Source organism: Magnolia sinica, chromosome 12 (assembly GCF_029962835.1).
Source record: "Magnolia sinica isolate HGM2019 chromosome 12, MsV1, whole genome shotgun sequence".
Classification (NCBI taxonomy): domain Eukaryota; kingdom Viridiplantae; phylum Streptophyta; class Magnoliopsida; order Magnoliales; family Magnoliaceae; genus Magnolia; species Magnolia sinica.
Genome location: NC_080584.1, coordinates 5,605,804 through 5,630,192, shown reverse-complemented (window position 1 = coordinate 5,630,192; position 24,389 = coordinate 5,605,804). Strand labels below are relative to the sequence as shown.

At 39.6% G+C, this 24,389-nt stretch overlaps 1 protein-coding gene across 1 annotated transcript; it reads right to left on the bottom strand.

The window, feature by feature from the left end:
• Positions 1-7,746: 7,746 nt before the first annotated feature.
• Positions 7,747-9,911, bottom strand: LOC131220832 (uncharacterized). The gene is made up of 2 exons (XM_058215681.1): positions 9,878-9,911; positions 7,747-8,901 (listed from the first exon to the last, which is right to left on the bottom strand). Exon 2 carries the CDS (start codon positions 8,875-8,877, stop codon positions 7,930-7,932), a length of 948 nt encoding a protein of 315 aa, XP_058071664.1. The 5' UTR covers positions 8,878-8,901; positions 9,878-9,911; the 3' UTR covers positions 7,747-7,929.
• Positions 9,912-24,389: the final 14,478 nt, after the last annotated feature.

Below are 24,389 nucleotides of genomic sequence, written 5' to 3'. Positions count from 1 at the left end.
CATCCACCACTGTTGGATCATTTTAATGCACGGGTCTAAAAATGATATAGATCCAAAGTTCTAGTGGACCGCACCATAGAAAGCAATTTTGGCAATGATGTCCATCTTTGAAACCTTTTGAGGGTGTTGAAAAATGAATATCTGCCATCCAACCTATTGATCCAATTGGTAGATTTCCAATACCCACTACTTTACGTGGTGTGGCTCACGTGAGCTTTAGATCTACCTCATTTTTTAGCACATATTTTAAAATGATATCGAATAAAGAGGATAAAATACATACATCATGGTGGGCCCTACATAACTTAGTGATGTCAACACACTATCAAAGACGATGCAATCCGCTTCCTAGATAATGACGTTAGGTATTTAGGCTTGTAGAAACTAACTAAAAGTAAGATATATAACTCAAATAAAACTAACTAAAAGTAAGATTGTTTAAACAATCCCATGAATGGGCGCTTATAATTTGTTAAAATAGGATCAGGGGATAATTTTCTTTTTGATCGTCCAATAAATACCTGCAATTTGATACTCAGATGATTAAATAAGTGTATCTTAAGGTCCTTGATACATGTACACTGGGAGCTAGAATTTGAACTATTTAATTTAAAATTTTGAATTTATCATCCATCACACTTTGCCTGGGTATCAAACCATCGCTCTTTCGGTGGTGACCCCTCCAATACCGAGGTTGGTACTGGTCCATGCCCTAAGAGCTCTATGGCCCCACTATAATGTATATGTTGTATCCACATCCATTCATTTTGGGAGATCGTTTTAATGAATTATTCAAAAAATGAGGTAGATCTAAATCTCAGTTGGACTACGCCACAGGAGACAATGGTGATTTAACAGCCATTATTCAATGGGCAGGGTTCTTTTTGAGACTACAGCAGTTTGATCTGCAATTAATGCCTGTGTAATATCCCCTCTGTCCATTTATTTTGCCTGTTTACATACGGTAGATCCAAAATTCAAGTGGGCCACACCACAAGAATCCGTGGGGATGGAGACACTAAACGTCATAATCTTCTTAGGGCGTGTTTGGCCGGACCGATCCCATGGGATTTGGTGGGATGGGATCAATTTTAAGGTAATGATGATGGTGTCACTGGATTGTCTCGTGATCCATGGGATTGCTTATATCCCTCGGAAGTTCACCGGGTCTGTTTGGCACGCCCCACTTATCCTCGGATTTTACCGTCCAATCCATTCAACCAAGGGATAGGATCACTGTTAAGGTAATGATGGTGATGTCAGTGAATTGTCAGTGGATTGTCTTAAGATCCATGGGATTGCTCATACAAGTGAACCGGATCTGTTTGGCTCGTCATGTGGATCCCAGGATATTGCCGATCCCATCCCTCCTAATCCCACCCAAGCCCACATCCGGCGCCTGGCCAAACACGCCCTTAGAGCCTTACCAGTGTTGGGGAGAATTCCAGTCCCTGACAAACTAACATTCCTAGTTAGGAGTCAGCTCTCTTTTAGTTTTTCTTTTTCTCAAAACAGGTACATGAGATTTGAGATTTCCATGAGTTTGAAATAACGGCTAAATCTTTTGCTCAAAGAATCAAACCATTTCGCAATTCAGGTGGGCCACAGCCTACTTAAGTTAAAGAACTTTTTCACCAGCCATTCATTTGTTTTGATATGTTGCGGCCCATTTGAGGTGTGAAATTGCTTGATTTTATTAAGATAGGTGTAGATCACCTGATGCAAAGTTCAGATCTAAAACAAGTGCTACATATAACACGTGCGGCTTGGGCATATTCAGGGCTTCCACACGCGCGTGGAATCAGGAATTAAACGTCATGAGTAAAGAGCAGGCTAGGAGTTATTTGGAGTTGGCGCGGGTTAGGTATTACCCTTGCCTGTTTGGAGCTCGGAACAGGCATAAGCTCCGAGGGACACTGAGAGACCATTGTGATTTATTACTTTTGTCCACACTGTCCATACATTTTTCCATATTATTTTAGATTAATGAACCAAAAATAAGACAGTTCTAAGATCAAGTAGACCACACCAGAGGAAGCAGTGGTGCTAAAGACACCCACCATTGAAACCTTCTTAGGGTTCACCGTGTCGTTTATTTTCCATCCTACCCGTTGATTTGCTCATATAAAAATGGATAAAGTGAAAAAACAAATATCATCTTGATCCAAAACTTCTGTGGTTCCTAAGAATTTTTCAATGGTAGGAATTTCAATCCTTTCTGTGTGGTCCATTTGAGCGATTGATATTTGTTATTTTTGGAAGCATGATATAAAATGATATGAAAAAATGAATTTACGGTATGGATGAAGTTCACACATAAGGGAACAGAACAGGCGGGGGTAGTATCTAATCCGAGCTGATTAGGAGTTCGGACGGAGTCTTGCTGACATGACGCGTCCTTTTCTTGTCCTCTCTCATGTTTACTCCTTTTGGAATCTATTAATTTCAAACGTCCAATCACCACATCATCTATTCGGTCTATCCATCATATGTATCTACTTGTGGAATCTTCGTTCATGACTATGAAAGAAAACCACGCATGTGACCGGACCTCTCTTTTAATAACAGTCTAATCCATCGATTTCTGCCAGCCACTGACTGAACGGCTTGGATCATCCAATGATTCATCAAGGCAGCTCTGCCTAGGAAGCGGATTGGCAGGTGTACCTCACACCAGCTATATAGCTGCTGTAGGTACGTGCCGTACGCAGACGAGCACCGACGCTCCTCAGACTCTGAGTTGTACGAATCGTTCAAAGGACATGAAGGTTACATGGCCCTACAGTGATGTATTTATCTTATCTACACTTTTTATCTATTTTTAGATATCAGCTTAGAGCATTATTCAAATAAATCATATCCTAACGGTCGTGTGGACCAAGGATTGGAGGGGATTGGAAGGGATTGGAGGGGGTTTCAAATCTCCTTGGTTGTTTGGCAGCATAAAGCAAGTGGGGATTGCCAATCCCAGGGTTCCCAATCCCTTCTTTGAGGGGGTTTGTAATCCAAGGTGAGAGCTTGGATTACACCTAAAATCATTTCAATAGTTGTAGGTATAAATGTACGTCACTGTACACTATCATTCTACTGGGCACATGACCCACTAACGATGATCAGCACCATCCAAACATTGTTCATGTAGATCAGCACCGTCCAAATATTGTCCAGCACCATCCAAACATTGTCTATATTAATCAACGGTTAAAAATCGTTGGTTAGTCACTCGGATATGATCTTGTGCTTGTGGTCCATTTGAGACTTGGAATTTCATCATTTTTAGGCAAAGCATATATTTTAGCGGGCTTATCACTACCATAGTGTCAAAAATTATATATCTCACTAATTGGAGATATTACAGTTGATTTAGTAATTAAATTCAAACCCCCGTAAATATACCATGTATAGGTATTTTTGAATTAAAGTTGATTCACACTCCAGGGTGCCAAATACACCGAGAGGATTGCCAATCCACGGGGTTTCCAATCCTGGGGGTTGCGAATCCAAGGGGGTTCCAAATCCACGCTCCCAAACAGGCCCTAATATCATTGGATGGCCACAAATAGAAGTAGGGATAATGATTTTCAACCTTAAAAAATGCATAAGGCTCACCGTGGCATTTATTTTCTATTCAATTTGTTCATAATATCACAAAGACTTAAATGAAGAGGAAAAACAAACTTCATATTAATCCAAAACTTATGTGACTCCAAAAAGGGTTTTAATTGTAGAAGTTCAACCCTCCACTGCTTTCTTCAATGTGGTCCATTTGATAGATATATTTGTCTTATTTTTCATCTCAAGCCTTAAAATGAGCTCGCTAAATGAATGGACGGTTTAGATATAACATGATGGAACCCACAGGTATCCTGACATCAACACAGCTACTGCGAGCTACACCGGCCAATCTGCTTCCGAGAGGAATGCGGGAACACCCAGAACTCTTTCCATCTAAAATTGACTGTAGGGAGCGCTTGCAACAAAGTTAGTGGCCCACCAAGAAGTGTTTGACATCCACTCCAACGATCGTTTGTGCCCGCTCACGTTAGAGTCTGAGCCCGAAAAATTAGCCTGATCTAACTGTTGATTAGACCACACCATATAGAAATGTTAGCAATGAGATTCCTAACATTATAACCTTCTAGAGGGCCATGAAAGCTTTAGATCATGATGATATTTTGGTTTTCCCATCTTCACTTTTTCTTGTATTGTGGCCCACTTGATGATCATATAAGTCTCATGTTTTCTATCATGTGTTAACATGATCTTTCCCATGTGATGAACGGGTTGGATGTCACACACAAAGTGGCCATAGAAAGGTTTCTTTTGCATGGGCTGCCTTTTGCTTTTGCTGTGGGTCAGATTCAAGGGCACCTATGGAGCAGTAAAATTCAGGCCTTTCACCATGCATCTAACCGGAGACCCATAATTTGGACCTTATGTAATTTCTAAGTGCCTGAGCATCATCCACCACACGCTGCCAGAGCATCAAAGTCATTTCCCATCAACCTAATATATTTTCTAAGTTAACGTATGGTACATACATACATACATACACACGTATGCATGAATACTTAGATAAGAGATTCATGATTCGTGAGGCATATGCTTTCCCCACAACCGATCCTCACGGGAAACAAAGGATTGTACTAGAGAAGCGGATTCCGTACGAGTATCCCATTAAACTATGTGGGCCCACCATAATTTATGTATTTTATCCACTTTGTCCATCTATTTTATCAGATAATTTTAGGTCTTCAGGCAGGCCCGTTTGGGAGCGTGGATTTGAAATCCTCCTATTTTGTTTAACACCTTGGATTGGGAATTAACTTTAATCCAAAAGTAGCTATGCATGACATATTGAGGGGGATTTGAATTTTATTACTAAGTCTAACTGCCAAATTGATGAAATTTCAAGTCTTAGATGGGGCACAAGCACAAGATGATGTCCAAGTGAGTAACCAACGATTTTTTACCGTTGATTTACATGGACAATGTTTGGACAGTGTTGATCATCATATTAAAATAACTAATAGTGATGCACTTGATAATATAATTATTTTTAGATATCATTAGTGGGCCATGTGCCCAATAAAATAATATTACGGTGACATACATGTTACACATGCAACTATTGAAAGGATTCTAGGTGTAATCCAAGCTCTCATGGTGGATTTCAAACCCCTGTTTAGGGGATTTGAAACCCCCGCTTTATGCTGCCAAACAATCAGGGAATTTGAAATCCCCTCAAATCCATGGTGCCAAATGACCTCTAAAAATGAAGCATATGCAAATTTGGAGTGAGCCACACCATACAAAAAAAAAAAAAGTGTGAACTGAACGTTTGCCATTGAAAAATTCTCGGAGGACACAGAAGTTTTAAATCAAATTGATATTTGTGTTTCCCTTCCTCAATGTTTGTGTGATCTTATGAACAGATTGGATGATAACTAAACATCACTGTGGGCCTTGGGAAGGTTTCGAAGGTGGAAATCATTATTCCCACTGTTTTTGTGGTGTGGTCCACTTGAGCTTTGGATATAATTCATTTTGGGCTCAACCCCTAAAATGAGATGGATAAACTAATGGATGGGGTGGATAAACCACATATGTTTACAATGGGCCCAACAGAGTTTTCTCATTACAAAAAAAGCTACTGAGCCACTATAGGAAAGCTTTTTGTGTTTATTATATAGGGAGATGCATATTAATGGTAAAAAGTAGACATGGGCATCATTTCATGATGTTTTTGTTTTGGGCTTTTTTTTCTTTTTTTGAGAAAAAGGTGGTCTTAGACAAAAGCTTCTTAAATCATGAAAAACTCGGCACCCCACGACCGTCTAATCAGAGCTTTGAGATTGGAATGAGCAGTGATGATGTGGGCTCCGTGGAGAAGGGCCTTTCATCAGAGGAATACATGATGTTGGGATGCATTCTGTCTTATTTACTTGTTTACATTGAGGAAGTCGAAGAAATGATTCTTCAAAAAGTTCCATTTCGCCCTTTGGACATGGTCACATAGTCCATCATTTGCCTAGACAGCGGTGAGCCGTCGGTTTACACATGTGGTGCACTTGTTCAGCGATCCAGACCGTGTGGATTGTAGGGCTTGGCAATCAGCCATGACCCACTAAGCTAGAGTTTTAAATTTGAATGGCCATGGATCTTTGGGCCCAAAAGAGGGCCCGAGACATTTCCAGCCTAACAATTGCTGTGGCATGGAAGTGACCGGGATCCAATGATTCTAACTATCATTTTGGATGCTAGCTATCGAATGGACGATCACAGGGAAAAAAAAATATTAAGGTCATCCACCCAAATTGAATAGGCAAAATCAGACCATTTGATCCGTGTATTTTTGGGTTATGTTTCTTCCACGACTGGCGCTGACAATTTGGATGGTCTAGATTGCCATACACATGTGCCAAGTACAACAGATCTAGGCCCATCCTTCCTTTTTCTTTTTCCTATTAACCTCAGTTGTGGAATGAGCAATGATGATCAGTGGCTATATGTAAAAGGGCCTTCCATTAGGAAGACATGATGTTAGGATGGATTTTGTCTTATTTACTTGTTTGTATAGAGAGTGGAAGAAATGATTCTCCTAAAAGCTGACATTTCTTTCTTGGTCATAGACATGGTTATGATCATAGTCGGTGATCCTATTTCAAAGGGAGAAGAGAGAGCTAGAACGTTCACACTGCTCCTTTGAACATCACTTGAGAGAGAGAGAGAGAGAGAGAGAGAGAGTGGGCCATGACCACATGCCGTCATCTTGTAGAGGGAGAGACGAGAGCTCTCATCTCTCTTTATTTGAAGTAGGTCTAAGAGAAACTCCCTGTCTTAAAATTGGCAGCAACAATAATTAAATGATATAGTACAGTTATGATTAGAATATATGCTTTTCTTTATTTTGAGAAACATGACTGATCTAGATCATCATGTGAGAATTAATTACTTTTTTTTAATAAATTTAAAATTCCACTATGTTTTACTATAAAATCCATCACACCAGTGATCATACTCTGTCCACGGGGAAAGCAATGTTGATTTGTGGAGCATTCAAACTGCAGAGTGTGTAGCTTGATATCCAGGCATCTAGAAATTACTTAGGAATTGAACAGATGGTGTAAATCAATTCAAGCTAAACTGTCCAAATTATGCTTTCTAGTTTAATTGCATCATGAACAAAAAATTACTATTATTTGATTACCTAAAATATTAGATTGCTTTACATCTAATCAATGATTAAAAATGAAAAATATCCAGGTGACATTATATGTCACCCTCGCTTTGATGTTGTGGCCCAAAAGCTAGATTGGTCAGATCAACAGGTGGGCCTTCTCTGGGAGCTAACTTGGTATTTCTGGAGCATTGCATTAGTGTCTGCTTTCCACCAAACAAATCATTTGCCCGTGGGACTGGGGCCTGCGGATCTGCCATCCAAACAGCCTATCTAGTGAGCCCTGGAATTATGGAAGATATAGGAAATCTTCCAGACTGGTGTAACAATGGTTATCAGCTGTCAATAAATAGAGCAAATGCACAACATCACAGGATTAGGATCTACAAACCTTCCACACTAAGTCCCATGAAGTCCCATAGATAAAAATACATATATTTAATGCAGCAGATAAAATTATATACCGTGTATTTGAAACAACAAAAACGAAGATACACAAAGAACAATCAACCATGATAAAGGAACTATAATCAAGAGCAACAACAGGATGGAAATCAGAGAATTTTGGATAATTTTGGTATATGATTATTTTCTCCTCATGTTCCATCAATTTAAAATACAGAGAAATGTACAAATGTAGAAATAATCCAAGCTCACATGTATGAATCTTTTATGGTTTTTAGCAGGAAAACATATGTATAAGCTAACAAGGGGCAACATATATAAACAAACAAGGGAGCGGCAAGACATCAAGAAATGGCATGGATAGCCATTCCAAGGCCGAGCGAAAGGTAAACCAGTCCAAGAGCTACCCAAATCAGCTTCTTTGCCACGACAACCAATATGGGCAATGGCGGAAATAGGATGGAGAGCAAAATCAGCACCACACTGAATGCAAAAGTGGCGAAAATTGCTAAAGTGTAGACAATTGAGAGGAGTTCGTGGTGAGGGAGGTTGACAGGGAGATCTGCAACAATCACAATGGAAGCGATGGTAATAGCAAGGAAAGAGACCTTGAACATCCTCTTCTGGACCGGCTTCACATCTACTAATTCTCCATCCCATGGAGGAGCATCCCATGGAGGGGTCCCCGCAGCCACAACGAATGATACGGGCACCTGTGGAAATAGAATGTAGAGGAAAAGAAAGGCCATCCCCAATGTGAAAGTGATGAAATTGGCTACAGCATAAGCAATGGAGAGGGTTTCATGGTGAGGGAAGCCAACAGGGAGATCTGAAACAATCCCAATAGCAGCAGCCATAATAACAAGGAATGGCACCATGAACATCCCGTTCTGGGCCTCTCCAACCGATGGACGGGCCCCAGCAGCCCTCATGGTGATGAACTTGCTCTTAAGGCTGAGTGAAAGTTGATCCAGTCCAGCAGCCACACCAACTAACTTCTTTGCTACAAAGACTGATAAAGGCACCTGAGGAAATAGGATGAAGAGCACAAGAAGTCCCATCCCCAATGTGAAAATGGTGAAATTTGCCGCAGCATAAGCAGTGGAGAGGAATTCATGGTAAGGGAGGCCGACAGGGAGACCTGTGACAATCCCAACCGCAGCAACCACAATAACAATTACCAACATCTCAGACATCATCTTCTGGGCCAGCTTCATGTCTGCTGATTCTCCAACCAATGGACGGGCCCTAGCAACCCCCCTGCTGTACTTGCTTGCATCATGACCCTCCATCTCTGATATTCTTTCTGTTGAAAACTATCCTGAATAAAACCTTAAAAATATCAGAGCAGAGCGACACACCCAAAATAGACTTTATTAATAGATATACTTCTACTTCCCAATTTAGCAAAACAGAAAAACAGAACACTACAAAAAGAGAAATTTGGGAGGAGAGATTTTCTATACAAGGAACCAGTATAACAAAATCAAATTCAAAACCAGATCTGCAAACCTCATATATATTTCAGTGGACTTATCACAATCAACGTATCAAACATCACATATGCACACTAATTATCAATATTAAAGTTAATTTAGTAATTAAATTCAAACTCCTGTAAATATACTACATAATTTCAGTGCATTGCTACTTTCTGATTACAGGGGATTCCAATACAAGCTCCCAAACACAACTGAATCATTTCCTTGATTTGGAATCCAAGATCCCAAACTGCCCTTTAGACTAAAAGCATGGATCAACAAGAAAATTCTGCAAATACATACAATTTCATTTGAAGAAGACGAGATTACATACAAACAGCACAAGGAGAAGCTCTCTTGCAAAGGATTGAAGAATGAAAATGATGAAGAGAAAAAGAAGAAGAATAATAAAAAAAAAAACGAATCCATAGCAAAGATAACTTTCAGTTTTCAAGTAAGAACAGGATCTTCTTAAAAATCACACACAGAGAAAACGAATCCTTAGCAAAGATAACTTTCAGATTTCAAGTAAGAACAGGATCTTCTTAAAAATCACACACAGAGAAAACGAATCCTTAGCAAAGATAACTTTCAGATTTCAAGTAAGAACAGTATCTTCCCAGAAATCAAGAAAATGCAAAGAAAACACTAGATCTGCTATCCCAATAAAAAATTGCAGAAAAAAAAAATCAAAGCAGAAAAAAGAGAAGAAAAAAAAGTTGGAACTAAAAAGGGAAAAAAAAGAGATTTGAAAAATCAGGAATCCAGAACCGGAATATGCGACAATGGAATATCCAAGAGCAGAGCTTACCTTTATCGGAGGAAGGAGAAAATGGGGAGAGAGAGAGAGAGAGAGAGGAGAAAATGGAGAGAGAGAGAGAGAGAGAGAGAGAGGAAGGAGAAAATTGAGAGAGAGAGAGAGAGAGAGGAAGGAGAAAATGGAGAGAGAGAGAGAGAGAGAGGAAGGAGAAAATGGAGAGAGAGAGAGAGAGAGAGAGGAAGGAGAAAATGGAGAGAGAGAGAGAGAGAAGAGGGGCGAGCAAAGATGAGGCGACGCGGGGGTATTTATAGTTATGATCAGGTTGGATGGAAGATACACCGGCCTAGGAAGGTTTCGACGGTAGGCAACATAGGCTTCATCTGGTGTGGTCCACTTGACTGTTGGATCTGATTATTGTTTGGAAATATCTATTAAAATAATATGAAAAAAATAGATGGACGGTATGGATAAAAATTCATACATCAAGGTGGACCTCTCAGAGCCGCTGACCATGCGAGGCCGGTACAGCAGGGTAGTGCCGAATCTGCATCAAATACAGTGCGTGACTCTGCACTCCTCGATGGAGTGGCGTCTTCTTTACTCTGCCGCCTTTCCTAATTTTTGGTATCTTATTGTATTCGTGCGCATGTGTACGTTCGGACCCATCTCCTGTCCAAATACGATACAATACGATATAATATACGGACAGGGATTAGATACTACCACAACCTAGCTAGAGACGGACAGTCCTTGAATGGGCACTCTGGAGCCCACCCTGATGTATGCGTTTCATCCATGGCGTCTGCATTGAGACGTTCTCAGGGGCCACGTGACTTTTGAATCAAGTTGATAATTATGTCTTTTCTTCATCTGGGTTTATGTGATATTATGAACAGGTTGTATGGAATATAACGCAAAGGTTTCAACTGTAAGCATTCAATCTCCACTGCATCTTTTTTTTAGTGTGGTTCACTTGAGCCTTCGATTGAGTTTTTAATGGTCCGTGTTTAATCCCTACTGTGTAGTCGACTTGAGGCATGGATATGGGGTCATAACTTAAAATGATGTGGAAAAAAATAATGAACGGCCGGGATAAAACCTATACATCACGGTGGGTCCCAGAGAACTCCTTGCCTTGAAGGATTCGGTACACGACTGTGCTGTATTTGACTATATCCATTCCGTACATCTCTATTGAAATCTAATTTTAAGGTACAATGACAAAGAGAGAAGCAAATCCAAATCTAAGATGGACCATAGTAAAAAAACGGTGGTGATTGACCATTAAAAACTTCTTATGGCCCACAAGCTTTGGATCAAGCCGTTGTTTGTGTGATCACTTCATCCGGGTGTTTTTGACCTAATCAACAGATTGGAAAATAAACGTCCCGGTGGAATCTCCGAAGTTTTTAATGGGAAGGATTCAATCACTGACTGTTTCCTGTGATGTGGTCCACCTAAGGTATGAGTTACCTTCATTTTTTTAGATCAAGCCCTAAAATGAGCTGTCAAAATGGTTGAACGGTGTGGATTTAAGGCACATAAATTACTGTGAGCCTTACGCCTTACTGTTTGGGTCCCACCTACCCGGGTGGATTTTGAGGTTTATACTGATGTTTATTTGTATCTAAGGCATTGATAGATTACACATGCATGGATGGAGGGAAACACAAATGTCGCTTGATCCAAAACCTCTGAGTACCCAGAGAAAGTTTAAACGGTAGGTGTTTAAACTCCTGTTGTGTGGTCCACTTAAGCTCTGGTTATGCTTCAATTTTGAGCCTGTGCCTTAAAATAAACTGAAAAATGGGATGGATGGCATGGATAAAACACATATCTCATGGTGGATCCCACAAATCTCGCTGTGCCACGAGAAATCCACTTCCCTCACACAGGTAGCCGATTAGGTGCGCCCCGACTGCAGGCGGATTAGCTACTGAACTCGACAGGAGTAGTGTACTACTGAAGTGACGTCTTCACCTCCTGTAGCCTCCAACATGATGTATTTGTTGTATCCACACCGTCCATCCATTTGGAAAGATCATTTTATGGGATGGACCAAATAATGAGGCAGATCCAAAGCTCAAGTGAACCCCACAATAGAAAATAGGTAATGAACGTTTACTATTAACTAGTGGTCCACATAAGCTTTCTATCAAACTAATATTTATGTATTCCATTATTCCATGTCTATATTAGATTATAAACATCCTAGTGAACCCAGGAGTTTCAACGTTGGTCGTCATTGTCTTCATTGTTTTCTATAGTAGGGTACACTTTAACTTTGAATCTGCCTCATTTTTTGTATGATAGTGTAAAATGATATTTATAAATAGATAGATGGTGTTGATACAGCATACACATCATAGTGGGGCTCAAACAAATGTGGTGACGTAACTCAGTAGCGCTACTATCCAGCTGTCTCCAACCAGGAACGGGCAGGAGCTTTGAGTGGTTACGGTGACATATATCTCTTATCCACACCGTTCATCTATTTTTTAGTATCATTTTAGGGTATAAGCCCAAAAATGAGGTAGATCTAAGACTCAAGTGGACTACACCATAGGAAGCAGCGGTGATAATGATCATTGCGGTTGAAACTTTTCTACAGCCCACCTCAATGTTTATTTTCCATCCAACCTATTCATAAAGTTAAACAGAACTGTATGAAGAGAAAACATAAATATCAGTTCCATCTAGAACTTATGTGGGCTCCGGGGAGTTTTCAACTATAAGAGTTTAATCCCCATTGTGTAGTCCACTTGAGCTTGGATCAGTTTCATTTTTAGGCTCATACCCTAAAATGATAGAGAAAAATGGATGGACGGTGTGGATAAGATCCATACATCACAGTGGCCACTCAAAGCTCTTACCCGTCCCTGTTGAATAGTCCACCTCAGAATTGGATCTTCTTCATATTTTGAATAGTGTCCTAAAATAAGTTGCAAAAATGAATGGACCGCATGGATCCACGATACGTACATTGAGATGGATCGGACGGTCAAGGTCGTAACGTGATGGGAACGGCACAGGGAGAGTGGATTAGGTGAGACCCTATCCTCACCATCTTAGGTGCATCCGTTGCCGTGGAGCCCATCTTGAGGTATGTATTATGTATCCATGCTGTCTATATATTTTTCTAGATTATTTTATTACATTATCCTAAAAATAAAACAAATACAATTATCTAGTGGACCATGCCATATGAAAAAAGTGTTGATTGACCATTAACGAGCTAAAAAGAGTTTTAGATCAAGCTGATATTTGTTTTTTCCCTTCAACCAAGCTTATCTGACCATATCAACAGATTGGATGGTAAATAAACACTTGAAAATATTAAAGTAGGCTCTAAGAAATTTTTAATGGCCACTGTTTCTTAGGGTATGATCCCCCTTATAATTAGATTTTCTTCATTTTTATGATAATGCGCTAAAATGATCTAAAAAATGGATGGACAGCAGTGATACATGATACATACATCGAGGTGGGCCCAGTAACGGGCATGCCATCTTCGGTGAGCATGGGTCTCTCCTTCACACGTGCCATCATGCGCATGAACCGTTGTCTACCATAGCAAAAGGGGAGCAAGAGTCATTTTCGGGGGGGGGGGGGGGGGTACCCGGAGCTTTCACTGTGATGTCTGTGTTTTATCCCACATGCTATTAATTGAAATCCTGCTATTAAAAACTTTTTAGAGAACTCGATAGTTTTGGATCTAATACCCATATTTGTTTTTTCCTTCATTTAGGCCTGTATGACCTAATTAACAGGTTGGATGCTAAATAAACATTACATTAGGCTATAAGAGATTTTTAAATGTGGACATTCAATCACCGCTGCTTTCCCGTGGTGTGGTCTACCTGAGCTTTAGATATGCCTTATTTTGGGATCACGATCTAAAATGAATGGATGGTACCCATAAAATACATATATCCTGGAGGGGCCACATATCTCCAACAATGTCTATAGCTAAAAAGAAAAATTATACAGTAGTAAACGACCAACGGCAGGTACTATTTGTCTTTACCATAAATGTGCAATGATTATCCTTTCCATGTATGGTACGTGGGAAAGCAATAGAGTGGACTAGTTCCCTTTTTTATATTTGGCAATCATAGATGGGCAGTAGGGGTGGGCGTGTCGAGCCGAGTGGAGTGAGTCATGGTGGGCCAAGCTCAGCTTCACTTGTCCATGCTATACTGGAGATCGAGCTCAAGCTCAATATTGAAGCTTGGCTTGTTTGCCAAAGCTGTCGAGTCGAGTTCGATTTGAGCTAATGGTTCGAGTCGAGCTCGAGCTTGTTGGTTGAGAGAGTAATGGATTTTATTCTTGATCCTCCTCCATTGATTAAGAAGAGAAGCTAAATAAAAAAAATTTAAAGATGCATTTTACATGACGCTCCACCAAGCGAAATTCATTTTTAGTTTGGCCCGACAACGGAAACAGGGTGTAATCCATCTTTCAGCAGTTCAGAAAATCCATATGTGTAAGCCTTATGATAGAAAAACCATGGGCCAAAAGCATCCTCAATTGTATGTTCTGAATTACCCATTATCAAGGCCATACTTTCCAATGGATAAGATTTTGAACAGACCTAGGACTACAAAAAAGTGGGACCCACCTATATTGTTGCTGCTCAAATAAAAGCACAATTTCCGTTACCTCACAGATGATTTGAAGACTTGTAGCTCACAACGTATTCAGGAAGGATATGTCTATTCATGTGAGTGCTCCATATAATATCCCATTTTGAATTCAAGAGATTGTTAACACCAACATCAAACTCTTTGTTGTTGGGGTGAAAGCAAAGAGATCTCACTTCAACTTTTTCTACATTCCCCACAACTTTAATATATTTATCAATCGATCCGAGTTGAGCTCGAGTTCGAGCTTCGAGTCGAGTTTGAGTTGAAATGCCCCCTTGTCGAACTCGGCTTCAACTCAACTCGAGCTTCAAATAATTAGCTTGACTTGGCCCGAATCAGTCATTCAAGCCAAGTCAATCTGAGCTGATTCGAGCCGAGTCGAGCGAGTTTTTCGAGCTAGCTTGACTCGTGAACAGCCTTAATGGCCACTTTCCTGTGATTAGTCCCAACAATGTGGGTGAGACCTTGACCTTAGTGACCTTAAGCCCATCCTAGTGCATGCATTGTATATCTATGCATTTATTTCATGAGTTTATTTTAAGACATTTTTGTTTATATATATATATATATATAGCCTATGTCATCACTTACTAACCCTTGATACTCGAGGTGAGCCTATACATAGCTGATACCAATAAAGAATGGCATGAATTCGATTAAATCAACCATAAGAAGCCAATGAATCCGCCCAATTACTTAAGTATCGAGTTTAGCCTCATGATTTATTTATATAGGACCCAAATCTAGCCGACCTATCACTGAATAATTAAGATGACCACAAGTAAATTAAAGACATACTTAAAGCTAAGACAATTATGGGTCAGATCTTAATTAATAAACCAAATCAACCCGGTCACTCATTTAGCATAAGAACCAACAATCTAGAGTGATCATGACTGAATCACCATTTTCGCTAATTTCGAATAGGTTACACTATGAATTTAGTTAATCCAGACCCTAACAACTCTGCCCAAGAAATCTCCCTACTCAATTCATTCGAAAAATGTCTCGATTATCTGAATAAGCTCTAGACTGTTTGTTAGTGGGCCTATAGTTCCAAAATTATAGAATAATGTTCGTCTCACGAGACTTGACGTCCATCACGGGTGGCGAATCAAGATAGTACCCAGAATTGCATAACTTGGGCCAGAGGCTGAGTGCTTGAAATGTGCAAATGCTCAAGACTGAAACCTAAAACTTAAGTGAAAAGAACCTCCTACTTTTTTGCCAAGTTGTGGCTTTTCGACCGTTAGATCGTGACCAAACTTGAGGTATGAGTTAAAGATATTTTCCTATTAATATCCATATAGTCGCTACCCCAATCGAGCACTAATGACCGTTAATCATAAGTACGGTCCCCGCGGTCGATCAAGGCATTCGATCTCCACCAAAATTGGTCCGATCGCTCATCCTATGATGGGGCACTTGACACATGGTGTGGTTGGGCTAGCGAGCCCTTGAACTAGCCCTATGGGCTAAAATTCAACCTACTAGGGGATGAATGCTAGAAAAAGGGCCCCTAGGGTCATTTAGACATAAAATTTAAGCTATATAAGGCCCAAAAATTCACTCTCTCACTCCCACATGATTTTCCAGTTGCAAAGGAGAGAGAAAGAAAGTGGGGAGAAGTGGAAGAAGGAGCTTCTTCGGGGAGCTAATTTGGGAAAAATTTTCCTTGCCGCTGCCCACAACGGACCTTGCAATCGCACCTCACCATGGAGAGCGGCCCACCGCCAATAGAAAGGTAATCCTTTAGCCCTTTTCAAATTTCAGCCTTGTAGGCCATTTGCATGTGTCCTTACAAGCTAATCCCATCACCGCAAACGGACCCGAATCCTAGTGGTAGTAATAGAAACCTAACATACTATTCTTAGGTGCGGACCATTACCTTTAAGTTACTGATTATTGAACCTGTGTAGCAATTGATGATTGTGGAGTAAAATTTGGAATTCGCATGCTAAACAAATGAGAAATTCGTAGTTAGAACATCCTCCATGACTTGTAGCTTGCCTAGAATAAATGATCATTGAATGCATGTTATAATAGATTGTTTCTACTAAAAATTTCATGCCCATATGCTTAACATTTTTCCCCCAACACATGCACCTAATTACTTTAATGCTGTGAATTCTGCAATAATTGAATAATGTTATTGTATTTCCAATTGATTACCCATATTAACTGAGATATCCTGAATTACTGACATGTATGTTTGCCTATTTTTAAAATATAAATGTTTCTGGCATACTATTAAATTTTAGCCTATTGGTCAATTGGGTTGGCCAGTAAATGGAAAACTCATGAGGGCAGCCTTATTGGATCGGCTGCCCTAGGACAATCCGACTGATTTGGGCCGAAGATGGACAACCAACAATAGTTAGACTACACGGGATTCTTGTACCCAGTGTCGGTTATGCCATAGTTTGTCTGAGTTGGACGAATTAGTCCACTAGTTAGCCAACCATGTGTGTTCACCATTTATGATTACGTCTGTTTGAAATTGAGACACCCCACATCCCTAGAACGTCCACTTACAACCGTTATGATATGATTCACAAGTCTCATGAGCCGGACATGGTGGTATGAGACACTATGTTCGAGCTGTCGGCCTACGTTAGAGTGACAAGTCTCCCCGTAGTGACCGCGAGCAACCCAATTTATAAACCCACCTTTCGTATGAATTCAGCTGGGAGTAACAAACCCAAACAAATCAAGGATCACAAGCATGAGACCTCTACGATCGACTTGAACCTCGCGATCGGATTAAGGCAATAATTTTGTGGGAGTGACTTAGTTTCCCCAATCTTACTGGGAGAACAAACATAACTAAACACTCGGCTAACATGATCATGGTCACATTGCATTAGTTAGGTTGGTGACTCAGCAATCGAGGTCACATTGAGGGAGCATTGGTCATATGCGAACGTATAGATGGAGTCGGTTGAGAGAGTGTTGGATAGCGAGGGCATGCATCATATAATAATACCATGCATGTGCATTAATCAAAGTATCTAGAGACTGTATGCTTTCCTCGTAGTTCCAGCTACTGGGTGGGCTAATGTAGGACACTTTCAAGACATCAATGAGATTTTAGAGTCGATACATTTTGTATTTTTGAAACTATATTTATTTTGCTCAGTTGTAGTCCTGTACTTTGGATAAACATATTTTACTTGTTAGTTGATTTACTTGCATGCGTTAAAATTTACGTTTATTTCAGAGTACATTGCATAGTCTATTTTAATTCTAGGAATTGCTCAAATGACAGGTAAAACTAACTATAGAACATCGCTTCCGCAAAGCATAAATGACACCCAGGATATGGAGAGTTGAGTATCTACTCGGCCCCCGAAATCCGGAGCGTTACAGTAAGACTGTGTATACACTAAGATTGGTAATAATTATTTTTCATGAAAATTTCAAGCATCATACAGTTTTGATTTCACAGTTTTATTAAAATTGATGAGTAGATGAATGAAATTGATAAAATTCATGGAGTCCTATGTGATGGGGGTCTGATCCAGCCGTTCATATATTTATCCTCTTATTTTAAAGCATGAATAATAATTTTAAAAAAATCTAAATCCAAAATAGTTGTGACCACTTATATGGGTGGAAGAGAATTGAATACCTATGATTGAAAACTTTTCGGGGCTATAATAGTTTTGGTTGATGTTGATATATATTTTTTTAATTGGTTCATTGATGTCTTTTTGACCTTTAAATAGGTTGGATGGCAAATACACATTATTATGGCCCCATATCATTTTTCACTTTAAGCTGTGGATGTCATTATCCCCTTGTTTCCCATGGTGTTTCCCATGGTGTGATTCACCTAAGCCTACCATCTAAGCTGGTAAACAAAATGAAGAGCATGAATAAGGCACATACATCATTGTGGGACCCACAGATTTTATCCACTCAATACTAAATTGGGATCTTGTTTTTCACAGCACATTTACCGAGTGATTTCCCTTTCCAAACATCTTTTAAAAGTATTCATAACCCATTTACCATCAGTAGTAAATGATTAAACAAACGCCCACTAAAGGCATATTTGATTTTTCAAATCTACTTGTGAAATATATGTGGGGCCCACCGTGATATATGTGGCTTATCCACACTGTCCATTTGTTATGCCAGCTGAATTTAGAGGCTGAGCCAAAAACTGAAGTAGATCCAAAGCTCAAGTGAACCATACCACAAGAAAAAGAAAACTGAATGCCTACCATTAAAAACTTTTTAGGGCTATTGTTTCCTCTGGCATGGGGCACTTGAATGTTGGATCTGTCATATATTTCAAGGTGGAGCCTACAAATTTAAACCAGTCCCTTTAGACCAATTTTTGAAGTGGAAATACGGGCATATTTTTTAACAGTGAAAATGCAGCTAATTGCCTAGTAATTAAAAAATCAAATAGGCCCTAAGGCATTGTATAAAAAATGAAGCTGACCCATATTTCAAGTAAATGACCACACGCTAGGAAACAATGATCACTGAACTCCCACTACAAAAAATTCGTAACAATCTCTATAATGATTAATGTCCATCCAACTTCTTGATGAGGTCATGCGGACTTAGATGAAAGGAAAAAAAAAAAAAAATACAAGTGTAAGATTGATTCAAAAATTTTATAGCTCACAAAAGAATTTTAATGGTCAGTAATCACTATTTCCTATAATGTGGTTCATCTGAGATTTACATCTACTACATTTTTTTAGGCCATGTCAGTTACCACATTTTTTAGGCCATGTCTTAATATAAGCAGGTAAAACAAATGGACCAAATAGATATACAATGCATACATCAAGCTGGGCCCTACGGTTAGAATCCCGCCCACATTGCTGGTTAGGGTTACACCCTCCCGTAGGCCACCTCGGTGTGATTGGGTATGGAGCCTTCTGTTCTCTATGTGATTTTGGCTAAAGGAAGATCTCTTATAGTTTAGAATTTACAGTGAAGTGTCTGTGTATTCTAGGTACCGCATGCACATATAATGCTCTACCGCCTACATTTCATATGGGCCACTAATCTCACATGACAGCATTTATATGTACGAATGGTGGCGCACCTCTCCACAACTGATTACAATATTATTAAATCTTATGTTTCTCATTTAATTTCTTAGGGGGCGTTTGGCATGTGGGTTTAAATGGGATTTGGTGGGATGGGTTTTAAGATCCCATGGATCATCCCAACGCCTATTTGGGACTCACATACAGTATGGGTTGTGAAGCCTCTTCTTGAAATTAGGGCTGCGCAGGAGTTTCTGCAATCCTACCTTGGGTTCAGTGTAGCTAGTGGTCAGTGCTATGTGGACCCCACCATGATGTATGTGTTTTATCCATGCCGTCCATCCATTTTGAAATATAATTTTAAGCTTGATCCCAAAACGATGTAGATATAAATCTCAGGTGGACCATACCATGGGAAAATAGTAGTGATTGAATTACACCATTAAAAACCTCCTAGGGCCAACTATGCAGTCCACTTGAGATTTGGATCAAACTCATTTTTGGGCTCATAACAAAAAATGACATGGAAGAATGGGTGAACGGCATGGATGAAACACACATTATAGTGGGGCCAATAGAGCATCCACCAGTAGTGGCAAGATGAGTAGCCAATCCGTTTCCCAAACATGAAGTGGGATGGCATCCAAGCTATGGGATTAGAGGACAGCCCCGTACACAGTGTAATCACTACAGTCCCATACAGTGTAATCATTACATTTTGATAATTCTATCCCACTTAAACTCATCTACTCCCATGCTCCAAACACCCCCTCCCTCACTGTTTGTAATAATAAAGCGCCAATAAAGATAAGATACCTGAATTTCTTAAAAGCCTACACGAAGGGGATGGTGGGCGGTGGGAGAGAATCCTACCCACCGCTACACTAATATAGGTTGGGGCCACTTATCATTTCATTTTCCAAGTGTGACATCGTTGAGTCCTTTGGACCGACACGCCAACCTGTTGTCCTTTGATCAGACGCTCTATTGGCAGACAAAATATCTAACCTTTCCTTTTTCCTATTCAGTCTGTTTAATGGGAGCCCCATCGGATTATTATTTCAGAATCATACAGCTGAAAAGTTCACTTTGGCAAGAAGTAAGCCGCCGCTCTTTGTCTTGGAGGCTAAATCCCTCTATAACAATTTATAACAGAACGGGCCCCAATGCTTCATAGCAAGATCGATAGTAATAGGATTTATGCCATAAATTTAAGATCTGCTAGTAAGAGAATAGAGGGGGTCGGCCAGCCCGGCTTCAGTGGATGTAGATCCCTGACTGTGGGGCCCACCTTGATATACCTATGCTTTATATCCACACCATCCATCTGTTTTGAAAACTCATTTTAGGGCATGATTCCAAAAATTAAGCAGATCTAAATATCAGGTGAACCATAGAACAAGAAAAAGTGGTAATTTACCATTAGAAACTTCTCCTGGGTCACAAAAGTTTTGGATCCAGCTGATCTAAGTCTTTGTGACCTTATCAACATGTTGGATGGGAAATAAACATTCTAGTGGTCCATGTGAATTTTTAACGGTGGGGATTCAATCACCACTGTTTATATGGTGTGGTCCACTTATATTTTTGGAATTATATCCTAAAACGTAAAATTAGATGGACAGAGCGGATGTAAGGAACATACATCACAGTGGGCCCCACAGTTAGGAATCCATTGACATGGATTGATTTGGCGATCGATCCACCGAAGCTGCAACCGGTTTCGGCAGTATACAAACTCTGTTTAAACCTAGATGATGGGATCAAGCTCCATGTACCTCCGCTGTTGGTGCAAAAAAAGTAAGAGAATGGAATAAATAACAAATACGAATTTGGTGTTGGTCAAATGAGAAGGACAAGCCACATAGAGATAGTGTTGGTTACCAAAAGAAGATAGTGAAATCCAACTATCAAGAAAGTGTCTAGATCATTTTCCCTGCATGTGTGTGTGTATTATGGAAAAAGGTCCTATACGGTCGAGCTCATGCGAACTTCCCATGAGGGTCGAGTTGTGTGGGCCCCACCATGATGCGTGTCGTACAACTACCCAATCAGTCAGATGCACCATTCCATGGTGGGCCTAGGGCTTAAAAATCAAGTTAATCCGTACACACAAAAGTTGAGAGGGGGTTACCCTCCATTAAATCATTCATAATCATTTTTTGGGCCCACCGAGATGTGGTTTACGAATCCAGGCTACCCATTATGTGTGTCTCACTTGGATGAGGGGTTAGACCAAGTTTCAGATGCATCCAAATTTCATGTGGGCCACACCAACTGCTTTTATATGTTTTAGGCATGTCTTCACATGATTTTAGATGCTATGGCCCACCTGAGTTTAGTATATGGTTGATTTTTGGGATATCCTATAATTTCAAAGGGAACAATCAAATGCACAATGTTGATGTTTGACACACATCATGGTGAGCCCCACATAGCTTGACCTCACGGGAAGTTCCCATGAGCTATATATGTGTGTGCCTCGTGCTCACCTGCGCACCATTTCACACCAGTTCTCACAGAACTCATGAGAACTTTTTTGAAAACTCATCATAGGTGATGTCACTCTAAAATCCGAACGATCAACATGAAGAAGCACCTCATGAAACCTCATAGGCCTAATTTTTACTTTGATCCAAAACTTTAGTGGGCCATGAAAATTGAAAATAGTTTCTTCCCTTGATTTGCATTTCTCTTTGATATGGCCCACCAGAATTTTAGATCATAGTGAAAATTTGTCCCTTGGAGTTTCATGGGATTTCACATCACATGGACCGTTTGGATTAGACGCCCATGACATGTGTGCAAAGGTGTGCACGTGCATAGGTGCACAGGTGAGCATGCATCTATATATATATATATATAACAAAACACAAAAAGTAAAGTGTATGATTCGAAACCATTTATCAAAATCCAAAAACATCTCAGCATATTAGTGCCGTAATTACGGTTTTTACATAACAATACCTCCATTTACATAATCCAAACATGCCCTAACATATACAGTCCAGACATAATAACTGGTTTTACATACCAGTACCTCCATTTAGCCAGCAGGTTCCCTCTCCAATGTAAAAGTCTACATGGTTGTTTGCTTTCGGATTTTCTCCATCTGAAGTAAATAAAATAAAATAAAAAAATTACATAATACTACCTCATTGATATGATTCAAAATAACTTTTCTTTAACCTATTTGATATGTCAGGTTTAATTGGTAAGCATTTTCATCATTTATGAAAAAGCATACTTAATTTGACAAAATTTAGAGAAAATTAACAAAAGTACCATTACAATAATTTACTTGATTAATGAGATAGCTTAATAAAAAGTAAATTTAAATGGATACCATAATATAAATATCATATCAAAGAGATATTATCATGTAAAAATCCCTACTTAATGAAAGAGAGAGAAGAGTACCGCATGCCATGCAAAAATAACATACCAAGATAAGAAAAGGGAGCGCGCTTATCCTCTTACAAGGGGAGGATTTTTTTAACCCATGGGTTGCTTTGAGTTGGTTATAGACCAAGTATTTCTATAATCATTTTTATAATAATGCACTCACACCGGTTACACCATCAACCTCGATGGTGTGTTGATGTTACCAAGTTCTGTGAGCTCAACCATGATGTATGCGTTATATCCACACCATCAACCACCGTTTGATCATTTTAATGCATGGGTCCAAAAATGATTCCGTTCCAAAGCTCAAGTGGACCGCACCATAGAAAGCAATTTTGGCAATGATGTCCATCTTTGAAACCTTTGAGGGTCCAGAAAAATGATTATTTGCCATCCAACCTATTGATCTAAAACTTCTTAGCCTAAGATGTTTTGGATGGTAGATGTCCAATACCCACTGCTTTCCGTGGTGTGGTTCACGTGAGCTTTAGATCTGCCTCATTTTTTTACCACATATTCTAAAATAATATGGAATAATGTAGATAAAATACATACATCATGGTGGGCCCTACAGAACTTAGTGATGTCAACACGCTATCAAAGATGATGCAATCCGCTTCCTAGATAATGACGTTAGTTATTTAGGCATGTAGAAACTTATAGCTAAAAGTAAGATATATAACTCAAATAAAACTAACTAAAAGTAAGATTGTTTAAACAATCCTATAAATGGGCCCTTATAATTTGTTAAAATAGGATCAAGGGATAATTTTCTTCTTCATCGTCCAATAAATATCTGCAATTTGATACTCAGATGATTAAATAAGTGTATCTTAAGGTCCTTGATACATGTAAACTGGGAGCTAGATTTGAACTATTTAATTTAAAATTTTGAATTACATGCATGCATGCTATATGCGTATCATCCAGCACACTTGGCCTGAGTATCAAACCATCTCTCTTTCGGTGGTGACCCCTCCAGCACTGAGGTTGGTACTGGTCCATGCCAGAAAAGCTCTATGGCCCCATTATAATGTATATGTTTTATCCACACCGTCCATCTATTTTGCCAGATCATTTTAATGAATTATTCCAAAATTGAGGTAGATCTAAACCTCAGTTGGACTATGCCACAGGAGACAATGGTGATTTAACACCTATTATTCACTGGGCAGGGTTCTTTTTGAGACTACAGCAGTTTGATCTGCAATGCCTGTGTAATATCCACTCTATCCATTTATTTTGCCTGTTTATTTTAGAACATGAGACCAAACATACGGTAGATCCAAAATTCAAGTGGGCAACACCACAAGAATCCGTGGGGATGGAGACACCAACCGTCATAATCTTCTTATAGCCTCGTGATATTTGTATGCCATCCAATCCCTTCAAAAGGTTTTCTCAACGGGATAAAGAGAAAACAAAAATATGAGCTTGGTCCACAATTTCTGTCACCCCATAAGCTTTAAACGGTGGAGGTTCAATATCCACTGTATG

Excerpts from the sequence above, each read along its gene's own strand:
- LOC131220832 (XM_058215681.1), bottom strand. The coding sequence starts at position 8,877 with ATGGAGGGTCATGATGCAAGCAAGTACAGCAGGGGGGTTGCTAGGGCC.